The 27051-nt window shown below is 38.6% G+C and overlaps 2 protein-coding genes across 5 annotated transcripts in view; both read right to left on the bottom strand.

The window, feature by feature from the left end:
• Positions 1 to 27051, bottom strand: part of SGMS1 (sphingomyelin synthase 1) — an 88987-nt gene that overhangs the window by 26002 nt on the left and 35934 nt on the right. The gene's annotated exons all lie outside the window — the stretch shown is intronic.
• Positions 19846 to 20841, bottom strand: MRPL10 (mitochondrial ribosomal protein L10). The gene is given in 4 exon segments (XM_070946301.1): positions 19846 to 19936; positions 19938 to 20080; positions 20376 to 20406; positions 20408 to 20841. Coding segments are annotated over 4 exon segments (699 nt in total).

Genomic DNA, 27051 nt, shown 5'->3' with positions numbered 1-27051 from the left:
AATAAGAAAGCACAGCGGAAGCACCCACCCCAAAAAGAGGTAATGTATTTTGCACTCACTCTGATTAGACCTTCACAGACATAAGCAAGCAACAGATCTGCACCCATTCTGATTAGCCCCTAAGAAAGTACATAGACACATGCACATCAAACATACCTCCTCTGCAAATATATTACTTCATTCCATCAAAGATGCCACCCCTAGCAACTGCCAGGAAAACGGTTGGAAGGAATTTCAGAAGACAAACTCTCCCTGCTTCCCTATCTTGTTTTATATGGAGCATATCCTACATTCCCACAATCACAGCAAGCTACATACCACAAGAAAACGATGAAAAAAATGTGAGCAGGAAACCATGTTTAAAATATGGAAATACCCGTTGAAAGGTTATTTGTATATTGAGCTGCAAGTGGAAACACACCGGCCAAAGAGGTGGAAAATGAGGGAAACATTAGTTTGAGAAACAACGTGTCCTTTCAAATATATAAGAGATAGAGTAAAATAGTCAGGAAACACACACACACACATACACATATTTTCATGTATCTCCAAAGGAAGAGAGATATAATTACATAGATTTGAAATTGGTTTCACAAATTGTATACATGTCATTTCATGACAGTTTGTTGAAGTAGGCCAGGTTAGGAAATAAGACTCTACAAGGACTATTGAAACTCTATTGTTGCAAGGTGTAATAACAGACTCTTGAACGTTTACTGGAGATTTTCTCTGCTGAGAATTAAGGCGGGGCAATCTTCAGTTTCTATCTCACTCCCTCCTTTCATTCAGAGCTAAATTGATGTTTATGCACTTGTCCTTGCATTCCTTTTTTCTGGTTATTGCTACCCTACCCTACATTTCTTTTTTTTTTCAATCCCCAACAAAAAGGTATTTCTTCAAAAAAAAAAAGAAAAAAGGATGTGTTAGCATTTTTGGCATGATAAAAATACATTTCTAATTTGATATAATAAAGAATACATTTCTCACAACAATGCTCTCCTTTATTTTTCACTTCTTTCAATACTGAGCCATCATACTGGGAAGGAGGTGTGGTGAGCAGGAAGATACTTAAAAATACTCCTCTCTCCACTACCGTTTCCTGATATCACCATTCCTCATTTAGAAAATACCCACATTAAAATGTGAATTGAAAGGACCAAAAGAGTACAAAAATCACCAGAATTCCAGCAAGTAACCCCTGGACAGTGATAAAATCCTACCAGTTCACACCGGTTCGGGCAAACTGATAGTGAGAAAAGCTAAAAAAAAAAAAAAGTGATTAAAAAAAAAGCTACTGGTTGGTCCAAACCGGTATTTCCGACGATCAGCTGTGCCGCGTGATTTAAAATCGCTAGAAAGCAGGAAATCCTGCTTTCTAGTGAATCTAAATTGCGCGGCACAACTGTTCCCCCCCCCCCCGCTGTTCTACTTATCTTCCCAAGCCTCTGCAGCATGTATTTGGTGCATACTGTGCATGTGTGGGCAGCATGCGTTTGGCACACACTGCGCGTTCACGGGCAGTGAACCGGTGACAAACTGGGGAGGATTTCACACCACTGCCCCTGGATATTTCAAAACATGATGTTCAGTTCAAAAAGGAGAAATTGAAGAGGAAGAACCAAGTGTAAGTTCAACCAAGTGAAAGGGTGGCCCAATTGCTAATTCCAACCATTGTTTTGGCCAAATCTGTTTTTTTTTTTCCCATTCCTCTACTTTCTACATTAGAACACCACCATACTGCTCTCCAAAATCTAGACACAACACTGAATGAGTAACAAACCATTTTATGAGCATTTGAAATTAAGATTTTAGCATCAAAGAAATTATTCATTCTTACAGAACTGCCTATAACTACCAGCAGAAAAGCAATGTAAACATGAGAGCTAATTGTGTGGTAGAAGCTTCCTTAGCAACAATCTACTTATCACAACTAGTAAACAAAACTTAAAGGATATAAGGACACATAAACATTCACGCACAAAGCTCTGTAATTATTAACATCGCCTAGCACAAAACGTGCCGTTGAAACATATCCAATATAATGCAGACTTGACTTAGAAACAAATATATAACTTTGTGGGTCTGTTGCAACAAAGCCATCACAAATCATGTGCTACTTTAAAGACTAAGGGTTTTAATGAGAAATTTCATCTAATGCAGCTTTGGGGTTGTTTAAAGATGACTTTTTTATCTCCATGTTTATATCACATTAAGGTTATTCTCTTCTCAGGTTTGTTAGAGAAAATTTATTTCTCTATAGCTGTGCCTATTAATGGCTTTTGGAATGGACAGATACATAAGCCAATCAGAGGGCAGCTAATATGATTGAATCTCCAGGGTCCTACCCTAACTGTCATAGTTAGCAGTATAAAAGGAGATTCTTGTCAGAAACTCTTGGCTCTTCGATCTTCACTCGTCTTAGCTATTTGGTCTTAGGTCTTAACTCTTCTAGGATCTTCCGTTAAACAACTGTGAGCAGTTTGGAAGTCTGTTAGAAGAGCAGTTCTGGTGGTTTATAATAATATTTCTGAGGAAGAATAATCATAGATAACATAGCTTAGAGAGAATAGATATATAGATATAGATATAGATATAGATATAGATATAGATATAGATATAGAGATAGAGATAGAGATAGAGATAGAGATAGAGATAGAGATAGAGATAGATAGAGATAGAGATAGAGATAGAGATAGAGATAGAGATAGAGATAGAGATAGAGATAGAGAGATATATAGCTGACAGGATAATTAATCATAGTAACTAAGTGCTGTTTATTAATTGTATAGATATTGTTATGTTTTTATTATGTAAATAAAAACATTTACTGTTAAATGATTTAAAGGCTCATTTGTTAAAGTAGAAATTCATAGAGAGAAAGGTTCACGGTTCATTGATTTTATTAACCTCCACAACAAGGTTCCTATCACAGAGAAGAATGTGGGGCTCCCTTGTGCCATAAACATATATGTCCAGTGGTAAAATCCTACCAGTTTGCACTGGTTCAGGCGAACCGATAGTGATAAAAGCTACCGGTTCAGCGAACCGGTATTAAAAAAAAAAAAGCTACCGGTTGGTCCGAACCGGTATTTCCGACAATCAGCTGTGACACGTGATTTAAAATTTGAAATCTTTCTTTCTAGTGAATCTAAATCGCACGGCACAGCTGTTCCCCCCCTCGCTGCTCTATTTACCTTCCCAAGTCTCCTTTTTCCGTGTGCAGTGCGCATTTGACGCATACTGTGCAAGCACAATGTGCATTTGGCACGCACCACGCATGCACGGGCAGCAAACCAGTGGCAAACTGGGGAGGATTTCACCACTGTATACATCTCTCGTTCATGTTTCCAGAAACATTTGAGTATAAAAAGAAGCACAACACAAAACAACACTCTATATAAATTTCAACGTCTGATAAGCATTATGTTAAATCAATGCTTTTCAAACCTGGGTAAATTACCCCAAATTAAATTACCCCAAATTAAATTACCCCAAATTGGATAAGAGTGGTTTTTCTTTGGGTAATGTGAACTCATTACCTAAATGCAAAAGGGACCTTTAAATAAGGTAGGTGGTTAAAAAAACTTTCTGATAAACAGTTTGGGGTACTGAAGGAAACTGGTTGTGAAGTATTGAATTAAATGCTTCAAATCATGCACAAATTTCAAAAAAATTATGTTACAAATCACCCATCAATTACATATATTGACAAACAGCTTGACTGAGTAACAAATCACTCACTGGACATGCCCAATAACTCAATGCCATTCAGACTGCTATAGCTAGCCATGACCATAATCTAGTCAGTGAGAATGAAAAGACATCACCCCAAAACCCAAACACAGAGAGAAATCACAGTGCAGGCAGAGAGACCAAACACAGACAAAAGAAATAAAATTGTGTGGAGGAACAACCTGTCCCAAAACATTGTTATGTGCTACTCTCAAGTTTCTTTCCTCCTCTGTGGGGATCGTCCAGGTATAGGCAGTTTCAGAGAAAAGTGAAGGAAAAATTTAAACTCATTAGAATCACTTGAAGGCTGGCAGTAAGTTTTCAAAGAAAGAAGTAAAAAAAGAAAGCCGGAATATGTGGGTGGGAAAGGATGGGAGAGGTTTCTAGGTTTGGCAGGAGATGCTGTTGGAATAAAAAGTAATCCCACAGGATGTGAAACAGAAGAGACAACAACTGGATGAGTTAGGAACCAGACTATTCACAGCCAAGAAATAACCAGGAAGGTACTGGAGGCAGCTGAAGTCAGAGGAGGAATCTGTAAAGATGTGGTAGTCAGTAAAACAGAGCTCTTGGCACTGTGGTGGCAGAACAAATGCTCAGTGATTCAGGTGATGGAGAACTAGGCAAGAGTGAGTTCAGAAGGAGTAAGAATAGTAAATTTTGCTATACAGGTAGTCCTCAACCTACGACCAAAACTTGTGCTGCTAAGTGAAAAATTTGTTAAGTGAGTTTTGCCCCATTTTACGGTTTTTTTCTTGTCACATTTGTTAAGTGAATTGCTGCAGTTGCTAAATTAGTAACATGGTTGTTAAGTGAATCTGGTTTCCCCCTTGACTTTGCTTATCAGAAGGTTGCAAAAGCGATCATATGTCCCCACGTGACCATGGGGATGCTGCAATGGTCATAAGTGTGAAAAATGGTCGTAAGTCACTTTTTTCAGTGCCATTGTAACTTTGAACGGTCACTAAGTGAACTGTCGTATGTTGAGGACTACCTGTAGTAGTTTCAGGTAGGCAGACAGGTAGGCAAAATTGTTAGCTTTCCTAAAGATAAGTTATGTGTAGGAACAGGGAAGAAACTAATAGTTGAATGTTTCAGCTTATAAAGTAAAAGAATAGAGATTGGAGTTGTTTAAAATTCTGCTAGCGTAACTTGCAAGTTAGATGTTGCTAGTTTACATACTTACACTTACGTCTGATTACTAAACATTCATACATACCTGAATCCTTATTATTAGAATCATTGTAAATATATTTTGCATTAAATTGAATTGAAATAAAGTTTCATATTCCCCTGGTTAGTTGCATGTCTGGTTTTGTTCCTATCCGTAGAAAAGCCCTTGAGAATTAATTGACTCTAGCCCAAGCCTGCTTTCCATAATGAACGCCCAACTTAAAAGTTATGATGTTGCAAAAATACACTGGGGAAGATTAAAACCGAACCTGCATGGAAAGAATTAGCCTGCCACAGACCTTTTTCACAGATCTATTTAAAGCATCAACCAAATGTGAAAATTGAAGCTATGCAAAGATCACCCCCTTTTTATTCTCAGTGGATGGGCAGTAATCATTTCATTAACAAACCCATCAGAGGGAACAAAGGAAGAGAGCAAAGAAAACTGTATTTTGATTGCTTAGAACTGCCTCCATCTGGACAGCTTGAGATTTTAGCCTTCCATAAGGAGGTAAAGAACTGGTTGTTTATCTAAGCCAGGGCTGTCAAACTCCCACCCGGTCCGGATGCGTCACATGCTAGCCACGCCCAGTTTAGCGAAGGGAGGGAATCCCGATACGTCGGGTGATGTCACTGCGATGACATGAGTTTGATACCCCTGCTCTAAGCACTGGGCTAGGATGGGGATGACATGTGAAGTATGGATTGTTTTGGGGTGTGGTAGAAAAGTTATGAAGTTTTGCTTGGTTTGTTTTAGTGATTTTGTAAGTGAACCATTTAGGATTACTATATAACATTGGCAGCTGAATGGATTTTATAAGTACATAAACCCAACCTATTGGAGGAACAGGACTTCTAAAAAATCAAATTACTATTTAAAAGAAAATGAGATTAAAAATAACCCTTCCAATACAGTAGACACTCTATACTAGGGGTGTCAAACTTGTGTTGTGATGTGACATATCACAACTGTTTCCCCCTTCGCTAAACTGGGCATGCGCGTGGCAGCGTGTGACGCATCCGGCCCACAGGCCGTAAGTTTGACAGCCCTGCTCTATACCATTTCTCACCTTAGAACTAAGGAGCATTTAGATTCCCCAAATCTACATTTAAAGAAACAAGGCTGCAATTATTCCCAGCTTGCACATGATAAATAGGATATTTAATCACTGAATATATAAAATATATAAACTGCCAAGAATCCATCCAATCAGATGTATTCCTGGCAATTTAGATATATCCTTAAAACCATAAAAAGCATAAAATAGTATATAAAAGTTGTAGTTAGGAAGACCCAAGAATACCATATTTTTCGGAGTATAAGACGCACCTTAGTTTTTGGGGAGGAAAATAAGAAAAAAGCTGATTGGTAGGTGGATCGGCCTCCCTGAATACCCCCAATCAGCTGTTCCCAGTGGTGAATTTTAGCAACAGGTTCGTTGGTTGTGAGCTCTGTGCCGTGCTTTTTTTTCTGCCTCTGAAAGCCTCCGAAATAGCTTTTTTTCTGAAGCTCTGCTTGGAGGCTTTTTTTCTGAAGTTTCTTTCCGAGGCTTTTATTCTGAAGGACTATCTGTACTCTGTTCAATCTTCTTTCTTTGGTATTGGTATGTAGATTAACCTCTTTGGATCTGTTGGTTATTGTGTCATTTTCCAGGTTTATTAGCATAGTTTGGTTAGAACCTTTACTGATTCTTCTTTTGTTGCCTGCCATATTATTTTAGATAAAAGCCTTTCTGAGGCTTTTTTTCTGAAGCTTCTTTCTGAGGCTTCTTTTAGCCTCTGAAATCTCTGTTTGGGAGGCTAGGCGGGGCTACATTTGAAGTATAAGACGCACCCAGATTTTCACCCTCTTTTTTGGGGAGAAAAGGTGTGTCTTATACTCTGAAAAATACAGTATGTAACTTCTCCAAGTGCACAAGTACTGAAGAGGTCTGTTATAACATTTTTCTTTTCATTCTTATACAGTTGACTCAACTTTAGGATTGGTTTTATTTTTTACCCTTTCACTGTTTCACTCAGTTGTTGAAAGTGAAGCAAATACCCAATATAGAAGAGATTCTGTGATATGTTACAATACGTAATATCTTGAATTGTTCATATTGTAGTGAATTCTTTGCTAAACCAGCGACTATTGCTAAATATAAAATGTAAGATAATTTCCCCTTTTGTTCTTCCTGGTTTGTATTCTTCATTTGTAATTTTATTTACTTTTTAAATATCTTTTCTTTAAGATTAAAGATGGTTTCATTAAAAAAAGGCTTTGATAATCAAAACATGATAGATGTCAAAACAGCTGTGATATTCCCAATCCAAGTACTAATTATGCCTGACCCTGCTTATTTTCCAAGTTCAAGCCAAGAAATAACAATTTACAAAACTCCAGAGCAACAAAGTAGAATATTCAGAAGTGATCAGTCTAAAGTAATTTGATGTGGGGGGAAAAAATCTAACATGCCTAAATGATGCTGCTATCCACTAATTAGCTCAAATGAAATTAAAATTAATTATCCCCAAGTTATTTAAACATTCAAACTACCCTAAATTTAGCTAACAAAAAGCTGGTATCATATTAATTCTGAGATTACAGAGCATTAAATTGGGAGAAATGTAGACTAAAAACTTGATTTATTAAAAACTTTTATTTTCTTGTAAATTGTTGAACGATGTGCTCTAGTTTTAGCAAAGAAGTATATGATTATTCTGTTTTTCCAGACTAGAGGTCCTCAGTGCATGAAGTTTGATGTTTAAAGAGATCTAGACAAAGCTGTCAGAAAAGATATTCTACCAAAAAGTCCTTTTAGCTGTTATATAAATCAGATAACAAACTGTGTTGACTATTATATGTCACCCTGTTTAAGATAATGACAACGAAGTGAATAGCAGAATAAAGATGTCATGATGAACAATACATTACCTTAAATTGCTAACAATAGTCTCTATTTCCTATTCAGTTTGCACAAAACCATTTTGCAAAAAATGGCCTTGGAAAAAAAGGCAGCTAGCCAAATTGAAGGAAAGACATCTCATTATCCAGAATTAGGCTCACCTAATTCAAATGACAATGAGATTGTGAAGAAAAATTTAAACAGATTAAAATGTCAACATCAAAGAAACACGCATGTATCACTGAGAAAATTACAAAATACTCCCATTTAATGGAAATAATAGAAATTGTAGTTCAATATACCTAAGAAGCTCCATTTTATTTCCAAACTATGGAAATACATGGAAAAAGGTAGAATAACCATAAATCATATGAAATTTCACCCAAATACAGAAGTGAAACTTTCATTGGGAAACATAGTAATGATTCATTATTATGGAATACAGTCCACAAAATAATAAAGCTCTGTTGGGGTTCTACTATTATATTGAACAGCTTTTATTATTTACTCAGAATCCAGTGTTTTATATTTTTGTTTCACTTTCTTCTCTATTTTCTCTTTTAAGGCTTTCTAGTAAACTCAGTAGGAAATTTAAATTAATCTATAGGAATTAGGATACCCTATTTTAGTGTGTGTGTGTGTGTGTGTGTGTGTTTGGACATAATACCAATAAAATCTTTGTTTCTATTAAATTGAAGTAATGAAGAAATAAACTTTATGTCTATAAACTTTAGAGAGATTTGGATTGCAGGGCTGCTGATTGGCCTTAAAATCTACTATAACAAATAAGGTTTTGCAATTCTGGCTAATTTCTAAGGAGGTTACAATACAGTCCTCAACTAAGAATTCCAAAGTAAAAAGATAATTCTGAAAAATATGACAAGTCAAGATAACTTTTTCTCTTTTTTTAATAATTCATCATATTTTCTACCTTTTGCAACTGAGTCAATGCAATTATTTATTTATTTATTTATTTATTTATTTATTTATTTATTTATTTATTTATTTATTTATTATTTAAATTTGTATACCGCCCTTCTCCCGAAGGACTCAGGGCGGTGCACAGCCAAAATTAAAATACATACAATACAAAATTTAAAATAATTTAAAAACATAATTAAATCAAATTGGCTTCCCAAAATATTAAAACCCATTACCCTTAAAATAACCCTTTTAAAATTTTAAGCCAGCCCAGCTTGCTGGAATAGGAAGGTCTTCAAAGCTCGACGGAAGGTCCGGAGGTCCGGGATTAGTCGTATTCCTGGGGGTAGCTCGTTCCAGAGGGCGGGTGCCCCCACAGAGAAGGCTCTCCCCCTGGGGGTCATCAGTCGGCATTGCTTGACCGACGGCACCCTAAGGAGGCCCTCTCTGTGGGACCGAATTGGCCGGTGGGAGGTTATCGGTGGCAGAAAGTTGTCTCGCAAATAGCCGGGCCCTAAGCCATGGAGCGCTTTAAAGGTGCGAACCAATACCTTGAAGCGCACCCGGAAGACCACCGGAAGCCAGTGCAGTTCGCGCAGGCAAGGTGTCACATGGGAGCGCCAAGTCACTCCCATAATTACCCACGCAGCCGCATTCTGGACCAGCTGGAGCTTCCGAGTGCTCCTCAAGGGGAGCCCCATGTAGAGAGCATTGCAGTAGTCCAGGCGAGAGATGACGAGGGCGATTTCAATTACATTGAAATCATATAAACATTCACGATAAATACCTACTTTAAATGGAATTTTCATTTGAAACATTTTTTTATATGTCTAAGAAAATTATCTTAGAAGTATCAAGTGGAACACTACTGAACAAGTATGGTTAATTGCTTAATGGATTAATAAAGTATTTGCTTGTGATTGAAGCAAACTCAAGGCTGGAGTAGATTTCTGCACTGCATTGCATGGAACGTATGTGGCCGCTGTTCGGGGATGGTTGCAAAGGCTTTTTTTTTTTTAATGTTTCTCACTTTAATGTGCCTTCCCTTCCCTTCCCCTACCTCCCAGCAGGAAGCCGGAACCAATCAGCATGCAGGGCGCACACCTCCACACAATGCACAGTTGGGATTTGGGAGGCACTTACTGCATTAGCTTTCTGCAACCTCCAATCGCCCGTCAAACCCTTGACGTGGTAAATGTGCTGCAATGGCTATGGGCAATTGTGGACAACTGTAAATCAGCCTTAAGATATTCTATATTGAACTAATCAAAGAGAGAAGCATCCTGGAATTAAGGAGAAACTTCCTAACAGTGAGAACAATTAACCAGTGGAACAGCTTGCCTTCAGAAATCATGGGTGCTCCTTCACTGGAGGTTTTTAAGAAGAGTCTAGACAGTAGTCTCTTCTACTGTCTGAAATGGTATAGGTTCTCCTGCTTGAGCAGGGGGCTGGACTAGAAGATCTCCAAGGTCCCTTCCAGCTCTATTCTCTAAAGAACCTATTTTCTGACATTTCAACACGCTGTTATCCATATAATATCTGGAATCATGTTGAATGATCAAAACACAAAATCATAAACTCAGCAAAGAATCTATCGATCCATCCATCCTTCCTTCCTTCCTTCTTTCCTTCCATCCATCCATCCATCCATCCATCCACCCACCCACCCTTCCTTCCTTCCTTCCTTCCTTCCTTCCTTCCTTCCTTCCTTCCTTCCTTCCTTTCCTTCCTTCCTTCCATCCACCCATCTATCCTTCCCTTCCATCCATCCATCCATCCATCCATCTATCCATCTATCATTTATCTCCTGCCTTTATTATTTTTACAAATAACTCAAGACAGCAAACATATTCAATACACCTTCTTTCTCCTAGTTTCCCCACAAGAACAACCCTATGAGGTAAATTGGGCTGAGAGCGCATGACTGGCCCAAGGTCACCCAGATGGCTTTCATGGCTAAGACGGGACTTGAACTTACAGTCTCCTGTTTTCTAGCCTGATGTGTTAATTATTAAACCAAACATAATTCATGTTCATGCCAAAGGTACACATCATAATGTACACATATTGTGCACATGATATGACAAACGATAAAATGTACTGTATCCCTCTATCATTATGCTAATGATTTATGATTTCATTACAAAAAATAGAACTGGGAGAAAAAACTTTCTGTAGTTCTTTAGTCATATTTAGTATTTTTTTCTTAACTGCTTGCAAGCTAGTGGGAGAAATTATACATAGGTCTCATATGTTTCTTACAAATTTCACAATCAAGATTTTTGCTATACTAATCTTTATAGCAAATTACTAACTAATTTATAGAGCAGATACCCACCCTTGTGGACTGTACTATGAAGATCATACAGGCAGACCAGAAGTGAGCAAATGTTTATTCCTTTTGACCCAAAATATATAGTACAACACTGCTGCAGTATAGCTGAATAAATACATGATATGAGTAGGAGAGTTACAATGAACACATAATATACCTCAACAAAGAGCCTGTCCAGGCCAGCAATAAGTATTCAGTATCTTGAAGTTGGATACCTTTGGACTTTCTAAAATTGATTGTTATGAACCATTTAAACAAGGAAAACTGGTCTCTAGAAAGCATTGTACTGACTAGGAAATCAGGGCTAGGCTTAAACTAAGTACAGTAGAACCTCTGGTCACGATCATAATTCGTTCCATAACATTGGTCGCAACCTGATTTGGTTGTGACCTGAACCTAATTTTGGAAATTTGGCACTTACAAAAAAAATGGTGCAGAAAAGGAAATCGGCCACGGGGGGGGGGGGGGGGGGGGGAATGATTTGGTTGTGGTGAGAAAAGTTCGTGACCAGAGTTTAGTTTAGTTTTAGTTTTATTAAATTTCTATACCGCCCTTCTCCCGAGGGACTCAGGGCGGTGTACAGTCATATTAAAACAAATGAATTTATAAAATTTAAAACCAATTAAAATCAAATATATAAAATTTGGCCATCAATTTAAAACACACATATACCCATTTAAAATTCATATTAGGCCAGTCCGGCTTGCTGAAACAGAAGGGTCTTAAGGGCGCGGCGAAAAGTGCGCAGGTCGGGGCTAAGACAAAGCTCTAGGGGCAGCTCATTCCAAAGGGCTGGTGCCCCCACAGAGAAGGCTCTCCCCCTGGGTGTCGCCAGTCAGCATTGTTTGGCCAACGGTACCCTGAGGAGCCCCTCTCTGTGGGAGCGTATTGGCCGGTGGGAGGTTGTTGCTGGCAGAAGGCGGTCTCGTATATACCCCGGTCCTAAGCCATGGAGCGCTTTAAAGATGGTAACCAACACCTTGAATCACACTCGGAAGACCAGCGGAAGCCAGTGCAGCTCACGCAGGAGGGGTGTTACATGGGTACGCAAAGTCACACCCATAACCACTCGCGTGGCCGCATTCTGGACCAGCTGGAGCCTCCGAGTGCTCTTCAAGGGGAGCCCCATGTAGAGAGCGTTGCAGTAGTCCAGACGGGACGTGACGAGGGCATGAGTGACTGTGCGCAGAGCATCCCGGTCCAGAAAGGGACGCAACTGGTGTACCAGGCGAACGCGATAAAAAGCTCCCCTGGCCATGGCCGTCATATGATCTTCCAAAGACAGCCATGCATCCAGGAGAACGCCCAAGTTGTGAGCCCTCTCTGTGGGGGCCAAGGTTTCACCTAGTCAGCGATGGTGCCAGCTGACTATACCGGGCCACCGGAAGCCACAGCCACTCAGTCTTGGAGGGGTTGAGTTTGAGCCTGTTTCTCCCCATCTAGATCCGCAGGTAGTAGTAATGTAGTGTAATTCACAGATAATTGTGTAATTTTTTTATAACTTGTAGCCAAAATCTGAATTATATCTGGATGTAAAATCAGGATTTGAAACATTATTATACCAGTTATGTATTTATATAGAATTAACAATGGGACACAGTGGCTCAGTTGCTAAGACAATGAGCTTGTCGATCAAAAGATTGGCAGTTCAGCGGTTAGACTCCCTAGTGCCGCGTAACGTGGTGAGCTCCCATTACTTGTCCCAGCTTCTGCCAACCTAGCAGTTCGAAAGCACGTAAAAACTACAAGTAGAAAAATAGGGACCACCTTTGGTGGGAAGGTAACAGCGTTCTGTGCACCTTTGGCATTTAGTCATGTTGGCCACATGACCACGGAGATATCTTCAGACAACGCTGGCTTTTCGGCTTTGAAATGGAGATAAGCACCGCCCCCCCTAGAGTCGGGAACGACTAGCACATATGTGCGAGGGGAACCTTTATCTTTACCTTTAACAATGGGAAGATACCCAAACAATCACGTTGACAGAAATCTAACTGAAAGCAGAAAAAGAAGCAATAGATGGAAACTAATCAAGGAGAGAACCAACCTAGAAATAAGGAGAAATTTCCTAACAGTGGGAACAATTAATCAGTAGAATGGCTTTCAGAAGTTGTGGGTGCTTGATTACTGGTGGTTTTTAAGAAGAAATTGGACAACCCTTTGTCTGAAATGGTTTCAGGGTTTCCTGCCTGAGGGGGTTGGAATAGAAGACTTCCAAGGTTCCTTCCAATGTCTCTTTGTTATTCTATTAAATACATAGGAATAACTTTAAAGGGCAAAGTTACAGAGGTTTCACTGGAAAGAATTACATCATCATAAAAAAATCCTCTGTAGGTATATGACATCTAAATTGCTACTGAAGCCAGAACACAATGTAATTTATTCTCCCTGATCTGTACAGTCCAGAACAGCCAGAAACATCGCCCAAATAGTAGTACACGCTGGTTGTAACTAATTCAATCTGGTAATTTCCTAGACTTTCATAACTGTGTTTGTCCTTCTAAGATTTATTGCTAGATAAACATGGAAAAACCACACCTTCAAAATCCAATCTTAAATATATTTAATCAGCCTTCCAAGTTCCCTGGGCTTGATTCCAAATCAAAGTGCATAGGTGAGGTCTCCTTTGTGTTACATGGGAAACAAATGTAATTCATCTTACTGGAATACTGGAGAGACACTAGACATGTTATTAAAATGCACCATAAAATATATACACGGAATATAAAACAGTAATTATTCATTGTCCTTGAATATTGTTATTGACACCATAAAGCAGGGGTGCCAAACTCAAGGCCTGGGGGGGGGACCGATCTGGTCCGTGGTGTGCTTAGATCTGGCCCACGGAGCCACTCTGGAAACAGTGAAGGACCAGCCCGCAGTGCCTCTGCCAGTGAAAATGGAGCTCGGGAGTGCCCCATGCAGCCCTCCCGAGCTCCGTTTTCACTGGCAGAGAGTTGCAGGAGGCCATCGCAGCCAAAAACAGAGCTCGGGAGCCCGTATTTGCTGGCAGAGTGCTCGGGCCACTTCAGGCACCCCCACATGAGTGACATCGAGCTGGCCACACCCACCCTGGCCACGCCCACCTCTGCCCCCAAGGTCAAACACAACCCTGGCCCTCAATGAAATCGTATTTGACACCCCTGCCATAAAGCATTAACTGAGAGCCAGTGTGGTGCAGTGGTTAAGGCACAACTGGGAGACTGACCATCCTAGTCATGCCTTAGGCATGAAGCTAGCTAAGTAAGTTTGGGCCAGTCACTCTCACTCACTCTTCACCTTGGAAGGTGGCAATGGCAATCATGCCTGCCAAAACCATGCCAAGAAAACTACGGGGACTAGTTCAGGCAGATTTCTTAAGAGTCAAAAACTGACTTGAAGGCACTAATAATAAAGTATTAACTACCATTGCAGAACTGAATACACAGAAATGGTAATTTTTACATTTTGATTGATATGATTTTTTTCCCCTTGGAGAAGTAACTTATCTATATGCTGATTAGTGGACTACGTGCAAATGACATGTGGCAGAACAAAGTTTATATATGAGCAAGTATGTATCCAGTATCGATCTTAGTCATAGGATCAGAACATAGGTGAGCAAATTTATTTCACCCTCTTATTAACTCTTTGTAATTAGTTTTTATGTATTTAAACCCACCAGTAGCAGGCAACTAATTATATCATTATTATTTAACAACTGCCTTTTATTGCCTCACCTATATAATAAAGCAGTGGTTTTGCATATTCTAGATGTCAACAAACACCTTTCAGTTAAAGGATAAATAGCGCTGAGAAGTAAAAAGTATATACACATACAAAATGTTTTACAATGAAATGTCACTGATTAGGCAATAGACCAGAGGTCTTTAAATTTGGCAGCTTGAAGACTTGTGGACTATGCTGGCTGGAGATAGCTATGTTGGCTGGAGAATTCTGGGAGTTGAAGTCCACAAGTCTTCAAGCTGCCAAGTTTGAAGACCTCTGCAATAGACCATGGGTGTCACCAATCTATGTCCTTCTAAAAAATGCTAACTTTCAACAATGCTGATTTTTATCTTTTCAATAGCGAAAGTGTAAGTTAAAAAATTGATGAAATGAAATGAAATCCTGTTTATTTGATCAATGACCAGCAAAATGGGGAAAAATATAGATCAAAGTAAAATCAAATAAATGAGAAAATACTAGAGTAACGTAGATAAAAACAAAAATAAAATAAAATAAAAAATAAAACATACATAGCTATATAATGGTGTGTTAATTTATATTTGTGCAAGTATAAATCTATGAACATACACACACATGTATGTGTACACACACATACAAACATACAAGAAAGCTAGCATGTACTAAATGATGAATAAAGTGGTTATTTCTGTGACTACTTCTTGACCAGTTAAACCTTATTTCCACTGTAGCAACCCAGAATTTGGCTATTATACAAGTGATAATAAAAAGAGTTTTAAATCTTCTAGAACAGAGGTGTCAAATTCGCATCATCACGCCATCATCACATGATGTATCGCGACTTTTTTCCCCTTGGCTAAACTGGGCGTGGGCGTAGCCAGTGCATAATACATCTGGCCCGCTGGGAGTTTGACAGCCCTGTTCTAGAAGATGGTTCACATAAATGTCTGCCTTTTTGGAAATTTATGTATTAGAGATAGAATATAAGCAGCCCTATCCCTGTAGAGTTTACAAAGTAATAATACATGCAAATTAGTTTCAATCTCATCATCACCACATGCAGGGGTTCCCAACCCTCAGGCCTTTGGCACCTCCAAGCCTTGAGCCATATGGAACTGGGCCACAGAAGTGGCGGGTGAGTAAGTATATGCCCACGCATTCGCGCTTGCACAAACAGCAGATGAACGCATGCATGTGCGCTTTCCTGCTGCTCACACAGAACCATCCCCTTCCTCCCACCACTCCATTCCATTCCCCACTATCCTGTCAGAGCTGAAGAAGCTTCTTGGATGAGAAGTGAAACATCTTCAAAAGAAAAAACAAAAAAGTCCAGTTGCCTCCTGAAAAAGCACCTTTAGGGCTTCCCCCCTGCCGGTCTGCAAAACCGAAAAGATTGGGGAACTCTGCTCTATGGCCTGTTTCCAGAGAGAAGTAAAATTGTCTATTAAAACTAGAGGGATCACACCAACTGGGAAAACCTGAACTTTCGGCCAGTAAGGCCCTTACCTGGATTGCGAGCATTCCTGCCTCACACTCACCTTATGTGGGTGTTTGCAGTTCAGTGTACCAGGTACAGTGAAGACTGATCTCAAAAATGTTGTTTACAATGTTTGCGGTACTTCTTCGCATAAATTCCTACTTGTGCACCATAAAAGATTTGGGCCAGTGATTTGGCCTCAAAAAGTTATAATGCTACGGGGATTAATTGGCCTCTGTTTGTATAAAAGAAGCACTTGATAGCACTTGTGGACCTAAGAGCTAGCTGCATTGTGTGATTCTGGTGAGCGCTCCAGCTGCCTTTAGAGTGGAAAACCGTCCCAAAATATTTAAATGCAGTAAATTGCTGTAAATTGTATACTTCTATTCTCAAGCATTGTTGGCTGGCTCTCTTAGCCGAATCTAGTATGTTAGTTTTTTCAAAATTAAGAATCGCATGATTTTGTCTGCAGGACTTATAATATTGTTATTGCCTTTTTTTTTTAACCCAACAAGGTTTGTGAAATGATGATGGTACCATCATCGTACAGGAATATAGGGATTTTGTGCCCTGGTAGTTTAGGTATATGGAAATCCAAATTATGTAGAAGATCCACCACTGAATTGATGGTACAAATTTAAAAAAGAGAGAAGGAAAAATACATCCTTGTTGAATTGCTTTCACAACATTTATTATGGCAGAGAGACCTTTTGGAGATTATACTCACTCTTAAGGTGGTATTGGAAAGGAGGCATCCATCAATAGTTGTGGGTTTTTTCCCCAAAAAGGGCATTTCTGGAAATCAAGTCAAGGGCATGTTTAAAAACTAGAAAGGCCTCAAAGAGGGAGGATTTCTTTTCATGAGTGTATTTTATGCACAATGGTGGGGCACCAAATGTGCTCTACTTATGACCTCTGGTCTTTGAATCCAGCCTAGCCATCCCAAATTATGCTCTCTTGTCTCTATCGAGGTTCAGGGCTTGTAATTTAAATATTTAGTGCATAATTTGTATAATAGTGTATAATTTGTTAACGACACTGAAAAGGCTGATAGGTCTATAATTGCATGGATCGTTCCTACTGCCCTTTTTATAAAATGGGACTACTATGGTCTCCCCCCCCCCCAATCTTTTGAAATATACAACCAGTCTTAACTATGAATGTAAACAAGAATGATAACAGAAGCGCCTACCAGCTAGGAGTCTTTGGAATTATTTCACAATAATTCACAATCAACATCTAGAGCCTAGTTCACCTTACGAAATAAGTGGACAGAGCCAGGGGGACTATTTTGAACTTTGTTCATGTTGTTTTGACTCTCGGTTTATATTAATAGCAAGGTCCATGTAAAACTCTCTCAAACACTCCTCCCAAACCTGAAATGGTAAGTTGTGGGGGAGAGAGGATAGCAGTTTCCCTAATCTTTGGGTGATTTGCAAGCAGAGGGACGAATCCCTCTTCCTGATGAATTGGATTAATTTCAACCAGGTCTCCTTCATTGCCAGTCTTTTCTTTTTAAGAGGGCTTTGTTTTGAGCCTTTAAATTCCATATGGAAAGTAATTGGTTCTCAGAAGGAAAATATTTACTTCCTATGGAAATTTCAAATCATCCAGGTCAAGATTGTCCCAAAGGTGCTTTTCCAAGGTTTTTCTTGGGTTTTTTCATTGAAAACATTTCACTTTTCAACCAAGACGTTTCTTCCGTTCTGAACTGAAGAAGTTTCTGGAATGAAAAGTAAAATGTTTTCAAAGAAAAAAAAATCAAGGAAGTCCAGCTGCCTTTTAGAAAAGCACCTTTGGGACGAGAATGTTTATTCTTGTTATACACTGTTTGAAATGACCTTTTCCGCAGTGCACAATCCTGATCAAACCATTTTTATGCTTTTTATACCCCAGTTACTGGAGTGTTGCTTTCTTTCAAACAGATTAAAATATTTCAAACTTCAGATTAAAAATTAACAGATCATAAAGGTCTAAAGTATTGTTTTGGGGACGATTTTATTCATCTAGCAGGTGTACACACTGTTCTAAATTTTCTGGAACTGCCAGCCATTTAATAACTGCTTTCGCACAATTATCATTTCATCTAGTTTGTACTTCAGTATTGTTATTTTCCAGCATTAGGGCATGAATTGTTTCTGCTATTTCTGCTATCACTCTGCTAAACAAATAATTCCCTCAACATTGTCAAACTAGTTACTAAGTCTGCATTACTATTAATCTTCTCATCGTTCCTATCACCCATCTCCTCCCACTTATGAATGTATGAATGTAACCTTGTTGCTGGTATCCTTAAGATTTATATTGACTGTTTCCCAATATGATTTAATTGCTTATTTGTTCCCTATGTCTATCATTAAGTGTTGCACCTTATGATTCTTGATGAATGTATCTTTTCTTTTATGTACACCGAGAGCGTATGCACCAAGACAAATTCCTTGTGTGTCCAATCACACTTGGCCAATAAAGAATTCTGTTCTATTCTGTTCTATTCTATTCATACCAAAAAGATTGCCTCACCCAGCATTATCATTTCAACCATTTAATTCTTTTTTCCTAACTCTATTTTCTAATTCTAATTGCACTGTATAGTTTCATTGATCTTGATAATTGGAATCCCCATCCAGATAACTAAACTCGGACAGTATTTTTTTTTCTCCATGTAGTTTAATTGATATCCAGAACTTTTATCCCTCACACTAACTAACCACTCCCATCAACCAAAGGCCATGCAGCGAAGTAAATATGGTGATTTTACATAGAAGAATTAAAACTGTTTCCAGTTTAGCTGATGTTCCCATCTGCTTTTTCTGCCGCATAGCTCCTAGCGACCGGTAAGATCCCATAGAGTTGGTCTCCTCTGGGTCCCATCAGCTAAACAATGCCGGCTGGCAGGCCCGTGGGGGAGGGCCTTCTCTGTGGCTGCCCCAGCTCTCTGGAACCAGTTACCTCCTGAGATCCAGACCATCCCCACCCTATTGGCCTTCCAAAAAGCGGTGAAGACCTGGCTTTTCCAGCAGGCCTGGGGCTGTTGATCTCACTCTTGTGATCTGGCGAGATCCGGCCATGAATGGGGTGAATGTGTTTTTAATGTTTTTAATGTTTTTAATTTTTAAATTTTTTTTATAATGATTTTTTAAAATGTATTGTGAGGCGCCCTGAGTCTTCAGAGAGGGGCGGCATATAAATTGAATTAAATTAAATTAAATTAAATTAAATTAAATTAAATTAAATTAAATTAAATTAAATTAAATTAAATTAAATTAAATTAAATTAAATTAAATTAAATTAAATTAAATTAAATTAAAAAATTAAATTAAATTAAATTAAATTAAATTAAAAAATTAAATTAAATTAAATTAAAAAATTAAATTAAATTAAATTAAATTAAATTAAATTAAATTAAATTAAATTAAATTATTAAATTAAATTAAATAATTAAATTAAATTAAATTAAATTAAATTAAATTAAATTAAATTAAATTAAATAATTAAATTAAATTAAATTAAATTAAATTAAATTAAATTAAATTAAATTAAATTAAATTAAATTAAATTAATTAAATTAAATTAAATTAAATTAAATTAAATTAAATTAAATTAAATTAAATTAAATTAAATTAAATTAAATTAAATTAAATTATTAATTCAACCTTTTCATTCTCCTGTTGAACATACTGGTCCAGCAAAGAACAGAGGTGAACAGAGCCACTCTGCAGAAACCTGAGCAGTTATTATGGATGGCACCTTAGCAAAATTTACAAAGCCTGGTTGGCTTAGTATCACATTGTCGATGCAAGCTCCTAGCACAGGGGTGTCAAACTGGATTTCTTCGAGAGCCAGATCAGTATTGTAGTTCTCCTCTCTGGACTGGCTGGGGTTGGGGAGGGGAGACAGGCTGAATGCCTCCTGAAGTATCCTGCCGTCCCAAACGGGGCATGTTTTGGCTGGCAGAGTGCTGCAGGAGGCCGTCCAGGATGAAAATGGGGTGCAGGGAGGCGTACACAGACCCCCTGTGCCTCCGTTTTGGCTGCCAAAGGCACCACAGGCCAGTTCTTTGCCATTTCCAGGCCAACCTCGCGGGCCAGATTTAAGCATCCCACAGGCCAAATTCAGCCCGCGGGCCTTGAGTTTGACACCCCTGTCCTAGCATGTTAATCTAGGCCCTTGTTTCCATACTGACAAGTAGAAGGTTTCACAAAGAGAGGGAGGAGATTCTTGTAGTTAGATTCCAAAAGAAAAGGAATCATTATCTTATTGGGGAAAAATCTGACATAGATATTATACTTCCGCAGTCAATGCCACAATATTACCATATCATTTCCAGGAATATAATTTCATTGGCACACAATAATCATTTTATTCTCAAGAAATATTTGTTTCCCTTGGCGTCACAAAAGTCTTTCATAGCCAGTCTGTTCCTTAGGAAGAATGACAGGGGACTTCATACAGGTCTCTGAAGTCAGAGGTTTTGGTGGGATATATTCAGTCGCTGCCATGAGCTTTTCCTTCATAATATGCATTGGTTTCCAGTGACGTGTGACAGATTTGGAGCTATGGAGGATGAGCTGCAGGCCGGGCAGCCAGCCAGTTTCACAGACCCTTTTACCCCAATTGCTAACAGTAGCCATTTGTTACTTAAATAAAACTGGTATCTATTACACTTTCTAGGTGCCAGAGAAGTCTGTTTTCAGCTTGAAGAATAAATTAAATGCAACACAACGATGTTATCTGAGCTGTTAGATAACATTAACGTATACTTCTTGAGAGCTTTTCCTATCTGCTATTTTAAATAAACATTAGATAAAAGTTTATTGTAGTAAGCACACGACATTAGATATCTACCCAGGGTTACAACGCTTATGGGACTAGAAATTAGGGGAGGCTATTTCTAAAATTATAATTGGCCAAAAGTCAAAAAGGTCTGCTAGGTGTCTATTTCCTCCAAATGTCAATAGACAATGAAATAGAAATGTCCACTTGATATCTAATGTAATGGAACGATTCAGTCAGCAAAACACTTTGAAACATTCAGCCTGAGAGCCTGTTAAATGGGACTTGTATTTTATTCCTAATCACAGCATAAATGGAGCATGACAGAGAGAATGTTAAATGTTCTCCTCTATTTCTGACACAGTGGCAGTGATAGTGGCTGTACTTTGGACAGTATCTGGAATCTGCCTTCAAAGTTCAAGCAAGGGCACTGTTTGGACATGTAAGTTTATTGGAGACTAGAATGCAAATATTTGTTTTCCAGCTGATTTCTTTCCTAGGGAAGCTTATACCAAAATTAAATTATGGGAAGCTAACAATTGCCTTAAAGTATGTTGGAACTGTTAGATCAGAGTTCCCCAACTTTTCCGGTTTGAGCATGGGGAGGACAGGAAAGAGGAGATGGTTTTGTGGGAGGGGCAGTCACATGTGCATGCATTCACCTGTTGCTTAGCGAATGGGGCCAAGAGCGCCTGAGATGCTCATGCGAGTGAGACCAGGATCGCCCGTGACACGGGTGGGACAGTGTGCGCACATGTGCACCAGCCAGCCATTCACGTGGCCCGGTTGCGAATAGGCCATGGACTGGTAATGAACCATGGTCTACAGGTTGGGGACCACTGTGTTAGGTGGCTCTGGCAGAGATTGTGTGCCTGGATGAACTATGGAAGACGGAGGTTTTTCTTTTTAAAAAATATTATTTATGGTATATGTCTATGTGGGTAAACAGTATTGTCAATCAATGCCTCATATAAAAGCTGTGACACTTTGCCATGGAATACTCTGAATACAGAAAGAGCTAACTGAATCTCTCTCTGAGGTAAATCTTTAGCATTAATGTCCATTTAGTGCTTGACAGTTATTGAAGTTGTATTAAGATGTACTATCCAGGACAACAAGCTCTGGAAATGTATACACAAGTGTTTAAAGAGATGACATTTCTCTGCTGGCCATGGATTAATTAAGTATGTTATGTTGCATACTTGCCATTGTTAAGATAGGTATGCAAAGGCCATACTTTTGGTTTTATTGCAGTCAGAATGTACGATATGTAAAAACTAACCACTGTATAAGTAATAATAAAAGAATTGTTCCTTTAAGCAAGAGATAAGCAAGGAACTTTGAATTCCTGATTTAATAAAGCTAAGAGGCTGTAAGATTCCAGGAAGCTTGATTATTCAATTATGACGAATAACAATCTAACTAATAAGTTGTCAAGTCTCCAAGACTTGTTTTCCCAAAAAAATTTTTTTCTAAATAGCAGTTTCAAGTAAGTTAATACAGGTAATCCTCAATTTCTGAGCGGAATTAAGCCCAAAATTTCCAATAATCAACCGTTAAGTGAGTTTTGCCCCATTTCACGCCCTTTCTAGCCATAGTTGTTTTCAATCATCGCTGCTGTTAAGTTACAAGTGTAATTGAGCCGAGAATTATGGTTTTAAATTGCTTTTACGACCTTTTTTGAGGGTTTTGTTAAGCATATGCTGCGGTCATTAAGCAAATCAATGGGTATTGTTTGCTAGAAAGTGGAAGTAAATGTTGGTTTCCACCAAAAAAGTCATAAATACAGAATCACATATTTCGTGCAAAGTGCTGTAAATGTTGCCCAATTGCCAAACACCCAAAATGAGATCATGGGATTGGGGAGGGGCAGCCATTGGAATTTCTATTCTAGGTTATAAATCGCCCTGGGAAGGTCCACTGTAGCTTTGACGGTTTGCTAAAAAAAACTAGTCGTAAGTCAAGGACTTCCTGTATGGACTTTTTAAATACCCAATGCTATTCTTTCTTATCTAGATAGAAGCTATGTAAAAATATATATATATGAGATATGCCATATATAAACAGATAACAGTTATATACTTTTATGGTCTAGCAAAGAATAGCAAAGACATAAAAAGGGAGATATAGTGAACAGACACGCAGAAAATTTAAACTCGAAGTTTAAAAAAAAAAAAGGAAGATTCAATACACTGCAAACCAAAAGAACCAGGGGTGAAATGCTCCCGGTTCAGACCAGATCACCCAATCCAGTAGCGATGGAGAATCGGTAGCAAAAATCCCTGCCCCCCCCCCAATGCCCTGCTGAGCCGCGTGATCATCAGAGGCTTTTTTTTTTAAAGCATTTTTTCTACAACCTCTCCTTTTTCGGCTCCGACAGCTTCCTGCAAGCCTCTGCCAACAAAAATGGAGCTCACCCTCCCGAGCTCTGCTTTCACTGGCAGAGGCACTGCGGGCCGGTCCTTCGTTGTTTCCAGGGCGGCCCTGTGGGCCAGATCTAAGCACCCTGCAGGCCAGATCCAGCCCCCAGGCCTTGAGTTTGACACTCCTGGTCTAAATAATTTGATGATGGAGGCAAACAATCTAAATCTAAAAATTACACTTACATGAAATATCAATTATTGTAATCATACTGACGCCCCTATCAATAATCAGATATAGATCAAGCTTCATTACACTGTCTTAAAATACCCTAAGAACAAATTGTCACAACACATTTGCATAATTGTAATTACAATAAAGAGGAAAAAATCAGGATATAAAATGCTGTATTGATACACCCTGCTTTAAGCAAAAACCCGACAATGAATAAACCATGGAGAAAAAACAAATCTGCTTATTGAGGTTAATTTTTTCTTGATTACAATGTCTTTGTTTATAAGCCAAACAAATACGTTCTTTGATCCATTGAGATACAAGGCCCCAGGATGTAACAAGACCAACCTTACACAGCTATGCTAAAAGAATTTGACAAGCTTCCAAGCAGAGAAACAGATGGCTGTTTCAAAGAAAAAGCAGAGGCGCAGGCTGCTATGTATTGCATAGTGGACCAAATATTATATAGTGTATATACAAAATCTGAAGTCTTACGCATTACATATGCAATAGCACTTAGACCTATATACTGCTTTACAGCCCTCTCTAAGCGGTTTACAGAGTCAGCATATTGCCCCCAACAATCTGGGTCATCATTTTACCCACCTCGGAAGGACGGAAAGCTGAGTCAACTTCCAGTAGTGTTCAGTTCATTGCAAAAATTATGCAACTTCCTTTCTGATAACAGTGCAACAAGTCAGCTTTTCCTTTGACGTTTTAGTCCCTTCCTTTCAACTGCTGAAATTATTAAATCATTTAGTTCAAGGCTAAAACGCCATTATGCTAAGTCTTGACATCAAATGTGATAAATTGGCCGCATGCTAACCATGCATTTACAACACTGCCTTCCTATTTTATTTCTCTGTGCAACTATTTTGCTATGTAGTATAAAACAAACATCCTTCAAATACCTTATGTGTGCATGCAAATTTATACACACACATGTGCATCTTCTCTGCTACCACCATCAACATCATTATTATGGAACATAAGATTAAAAAAAAATCTGTTATTCCTGAACCAAAGAACAAGACCTGATGTAATATACTAATACTTAGATCCACCTATCTATAAGGGGGGCCTTCGCACAGGTTCGCCTGGTGCGCCAGTTGCGCCCTTTCCTGGACCGAGATGACCTTCGCACAGTCACTCATGCCCTGGTTACTTCCCGCTTGGATTACTGCAATTCCCTCTACATGGGCCTGCCCCTGAGATGCACCCGGAGACTCCAGCTGATCCAGAATGCAGCTGCACGGGTTGTTATGGGAGCCTCTCGTTACTCCCATATAACACCCCTCCTGCGTGAGCTGCACTGGTTACCAGTGGTTCTCCGGGTCCGCTTCAAAGTGCTAGTCCTCACCTATAAGGCCCTTCATGACTTAGGTCCAGGATAATTGCATGACCTTCTCCTGCCTGCCTGTCACCATCCTGTTCGCTCACATAGGGCCGCTCTCCTCAGGGTTCCGACGGCGAGCCAATGTCACCTTGCTGTGCCCAGGGGTAGGGCATTCTCTGTGGGTGCTCCCACCCTCTGGAATGAATTACCTACTGAGCTCCGGACAGCTCCTGATCTCCGCTCCTTCCGTCGGGACTTGAAGACTTGGTTTTTCAAACAAATAGGCTGAGACTGATTCCGGGCTTTATTATTTACTACTAATTAATTATTTGGATTAAATTATGATTTTATTATACTTGTTTCTTAACTTGTGTTCGCCGCCCTGAGTCCTTCGGGAGAATGGCTGCATATAAATACATGTAATAAATAAATAAATAATAATATAATAACAGATAATAATATTCTAAGTATTAATACTTGTTATTATATCTAATTAAATTCTTAAAACCAGTGTAGGGATGATGATGGAGGAGGAGGAGGAGGAGGAGGAGGAGGAGGAGGAGGAGGAGGAGGAGGAGGAGGAGGAGGAGGAGGAGGAGGAGGAGACCTTACAAAAATCTAGGCTGTTGAGAATGAAAGCCCAGTTTCTGCATTAAAAGCACGGCAAGAAAAAAAAACTGAACTCTGAAAAGTATTGTGCAACTTCAAGCCTTGTAGTCAATGGAAAATTAGCAGTTTTTTCTCTAAGTGAGATTGGGAGTGAGATGGTTTCTGCTGGCTAAAAGCAGGACTCACCCATCATTATGTGGTATCCAATTTAGTATGTAAAAATTAAAGTACCAACATTCAACAAATTCAAATATTTTAGGAAACTACTCCGAAATAACTTCATATTTATGTTCTCCAACTTAATTCAATCTGCCAATAAAGAATTGCCTTTTAAACGTATATACCATATAATACAAAATACAGTATTTTACAGTATTTCTTATACCAAATTAGCATATTCCCTTCTCACTCCAAAAATATTCATTTACATTAGTGTTAATATTTTTCTTATCCCAAGACTATTTTCCAGATAAGTGGCAGAACCTAATTTGCTTGATTTCAAAAATGTAAGCAAGGCTGGCCCTTGGTAGTACCTTCATGCAGGTTACATTGGAAAATTGACTCTGTAGTTAGTTGGTTGGGTGTGTGTGTGTGTGTGTGTGTGTGTGTGTGTGTGTGTGTGTGTGTGTCCTTCATGCTGAAAGATTATAGTGATAAAGAAGTTCCATGATATTGCAAAGAAAACAAATGTATGAGTTAAGTCATTCAAAGTAAGATTCAGTTCTAAGACAACTCTCAAGAAATATTATAATAGAATGCACAAGACTTATTTTTAAAGAACATAATTTTTTCCTTTTTATCAATATCTAAGTGTGATTTTAGAGTTTAAAATGCATGTTTTCTTATGTCATTGAGGCAATTTTGAATTAAGATCTGACAGCATGGGACACTGGAAACTGGATATTTGCTATTGCTTAAACTCCAAAGAATATCTTCACTCAAAATAGGAGAAAAAGAAAAAGAAAGACTGTCTTCTTTCTATAATCTATCCTGTTTAATCATCAAAACCATAAATCATAAGTTCATTTTTTTTCCTGTTTTGCACAAAAGCCCATAAGGGGTTTCTAGTCAACAATAAACATAGATACTGTATTATCTTTTCTCTGATCAAAGGGTGCAATTTAGCCATCTCAATAAATACCATAATCTTAAATCTTTCAAAGGAGCCTGTAGTACAGTGGACTAAAGCACTGTTATTAACATCTGCTGCTTGCAATTACTGCAACTTCAAATCTCACCAGGCTCAAGGTTGACTCAGCCTTCCATCCTTTCAAAGGTAGGTAAAATGAGGACCCAGATTGTGGGGGCAATAAGCTGACTTCGTATAAATATACAAAAGTATGAAGGCTATTGCTTAACGCATTGTAAGCCGCCCTGAGTCTCCGAAGAAGGGCAGCATATAAATTAAAGCAAAAAATAATAATAATAATTGTAGATAAAAAAAACCACTGTCAACTATATACCTCTGCCACCAGTTCTCTTGATTTTATTTTATGTTCCTGTTGACAAAATTCTAAATCACCCAACT

The sequence above is a fragment of the Pituophis catenifer genome, unplaced genomic scaffold (assembly GCF_029215685.1).
Source record: "Pituophis catenifer annectens isolate HBS135680 unplaced genomic scaffold, rPitCat1.0.hap2 SCAF_6, whole genome shotgun sequence".
NCBI classification, from domain to species: domain Eukaryota; kingdom Metazoa; phylum Chordata; class Lepidosauria; order Squamata; family Colubridae; genus Pituophis; species Pituophis catenifer.
Note: the sequence above shows the minus strand (reverse complement) of the source record. Positions and strands in the feature narration are given on the sequence as shown.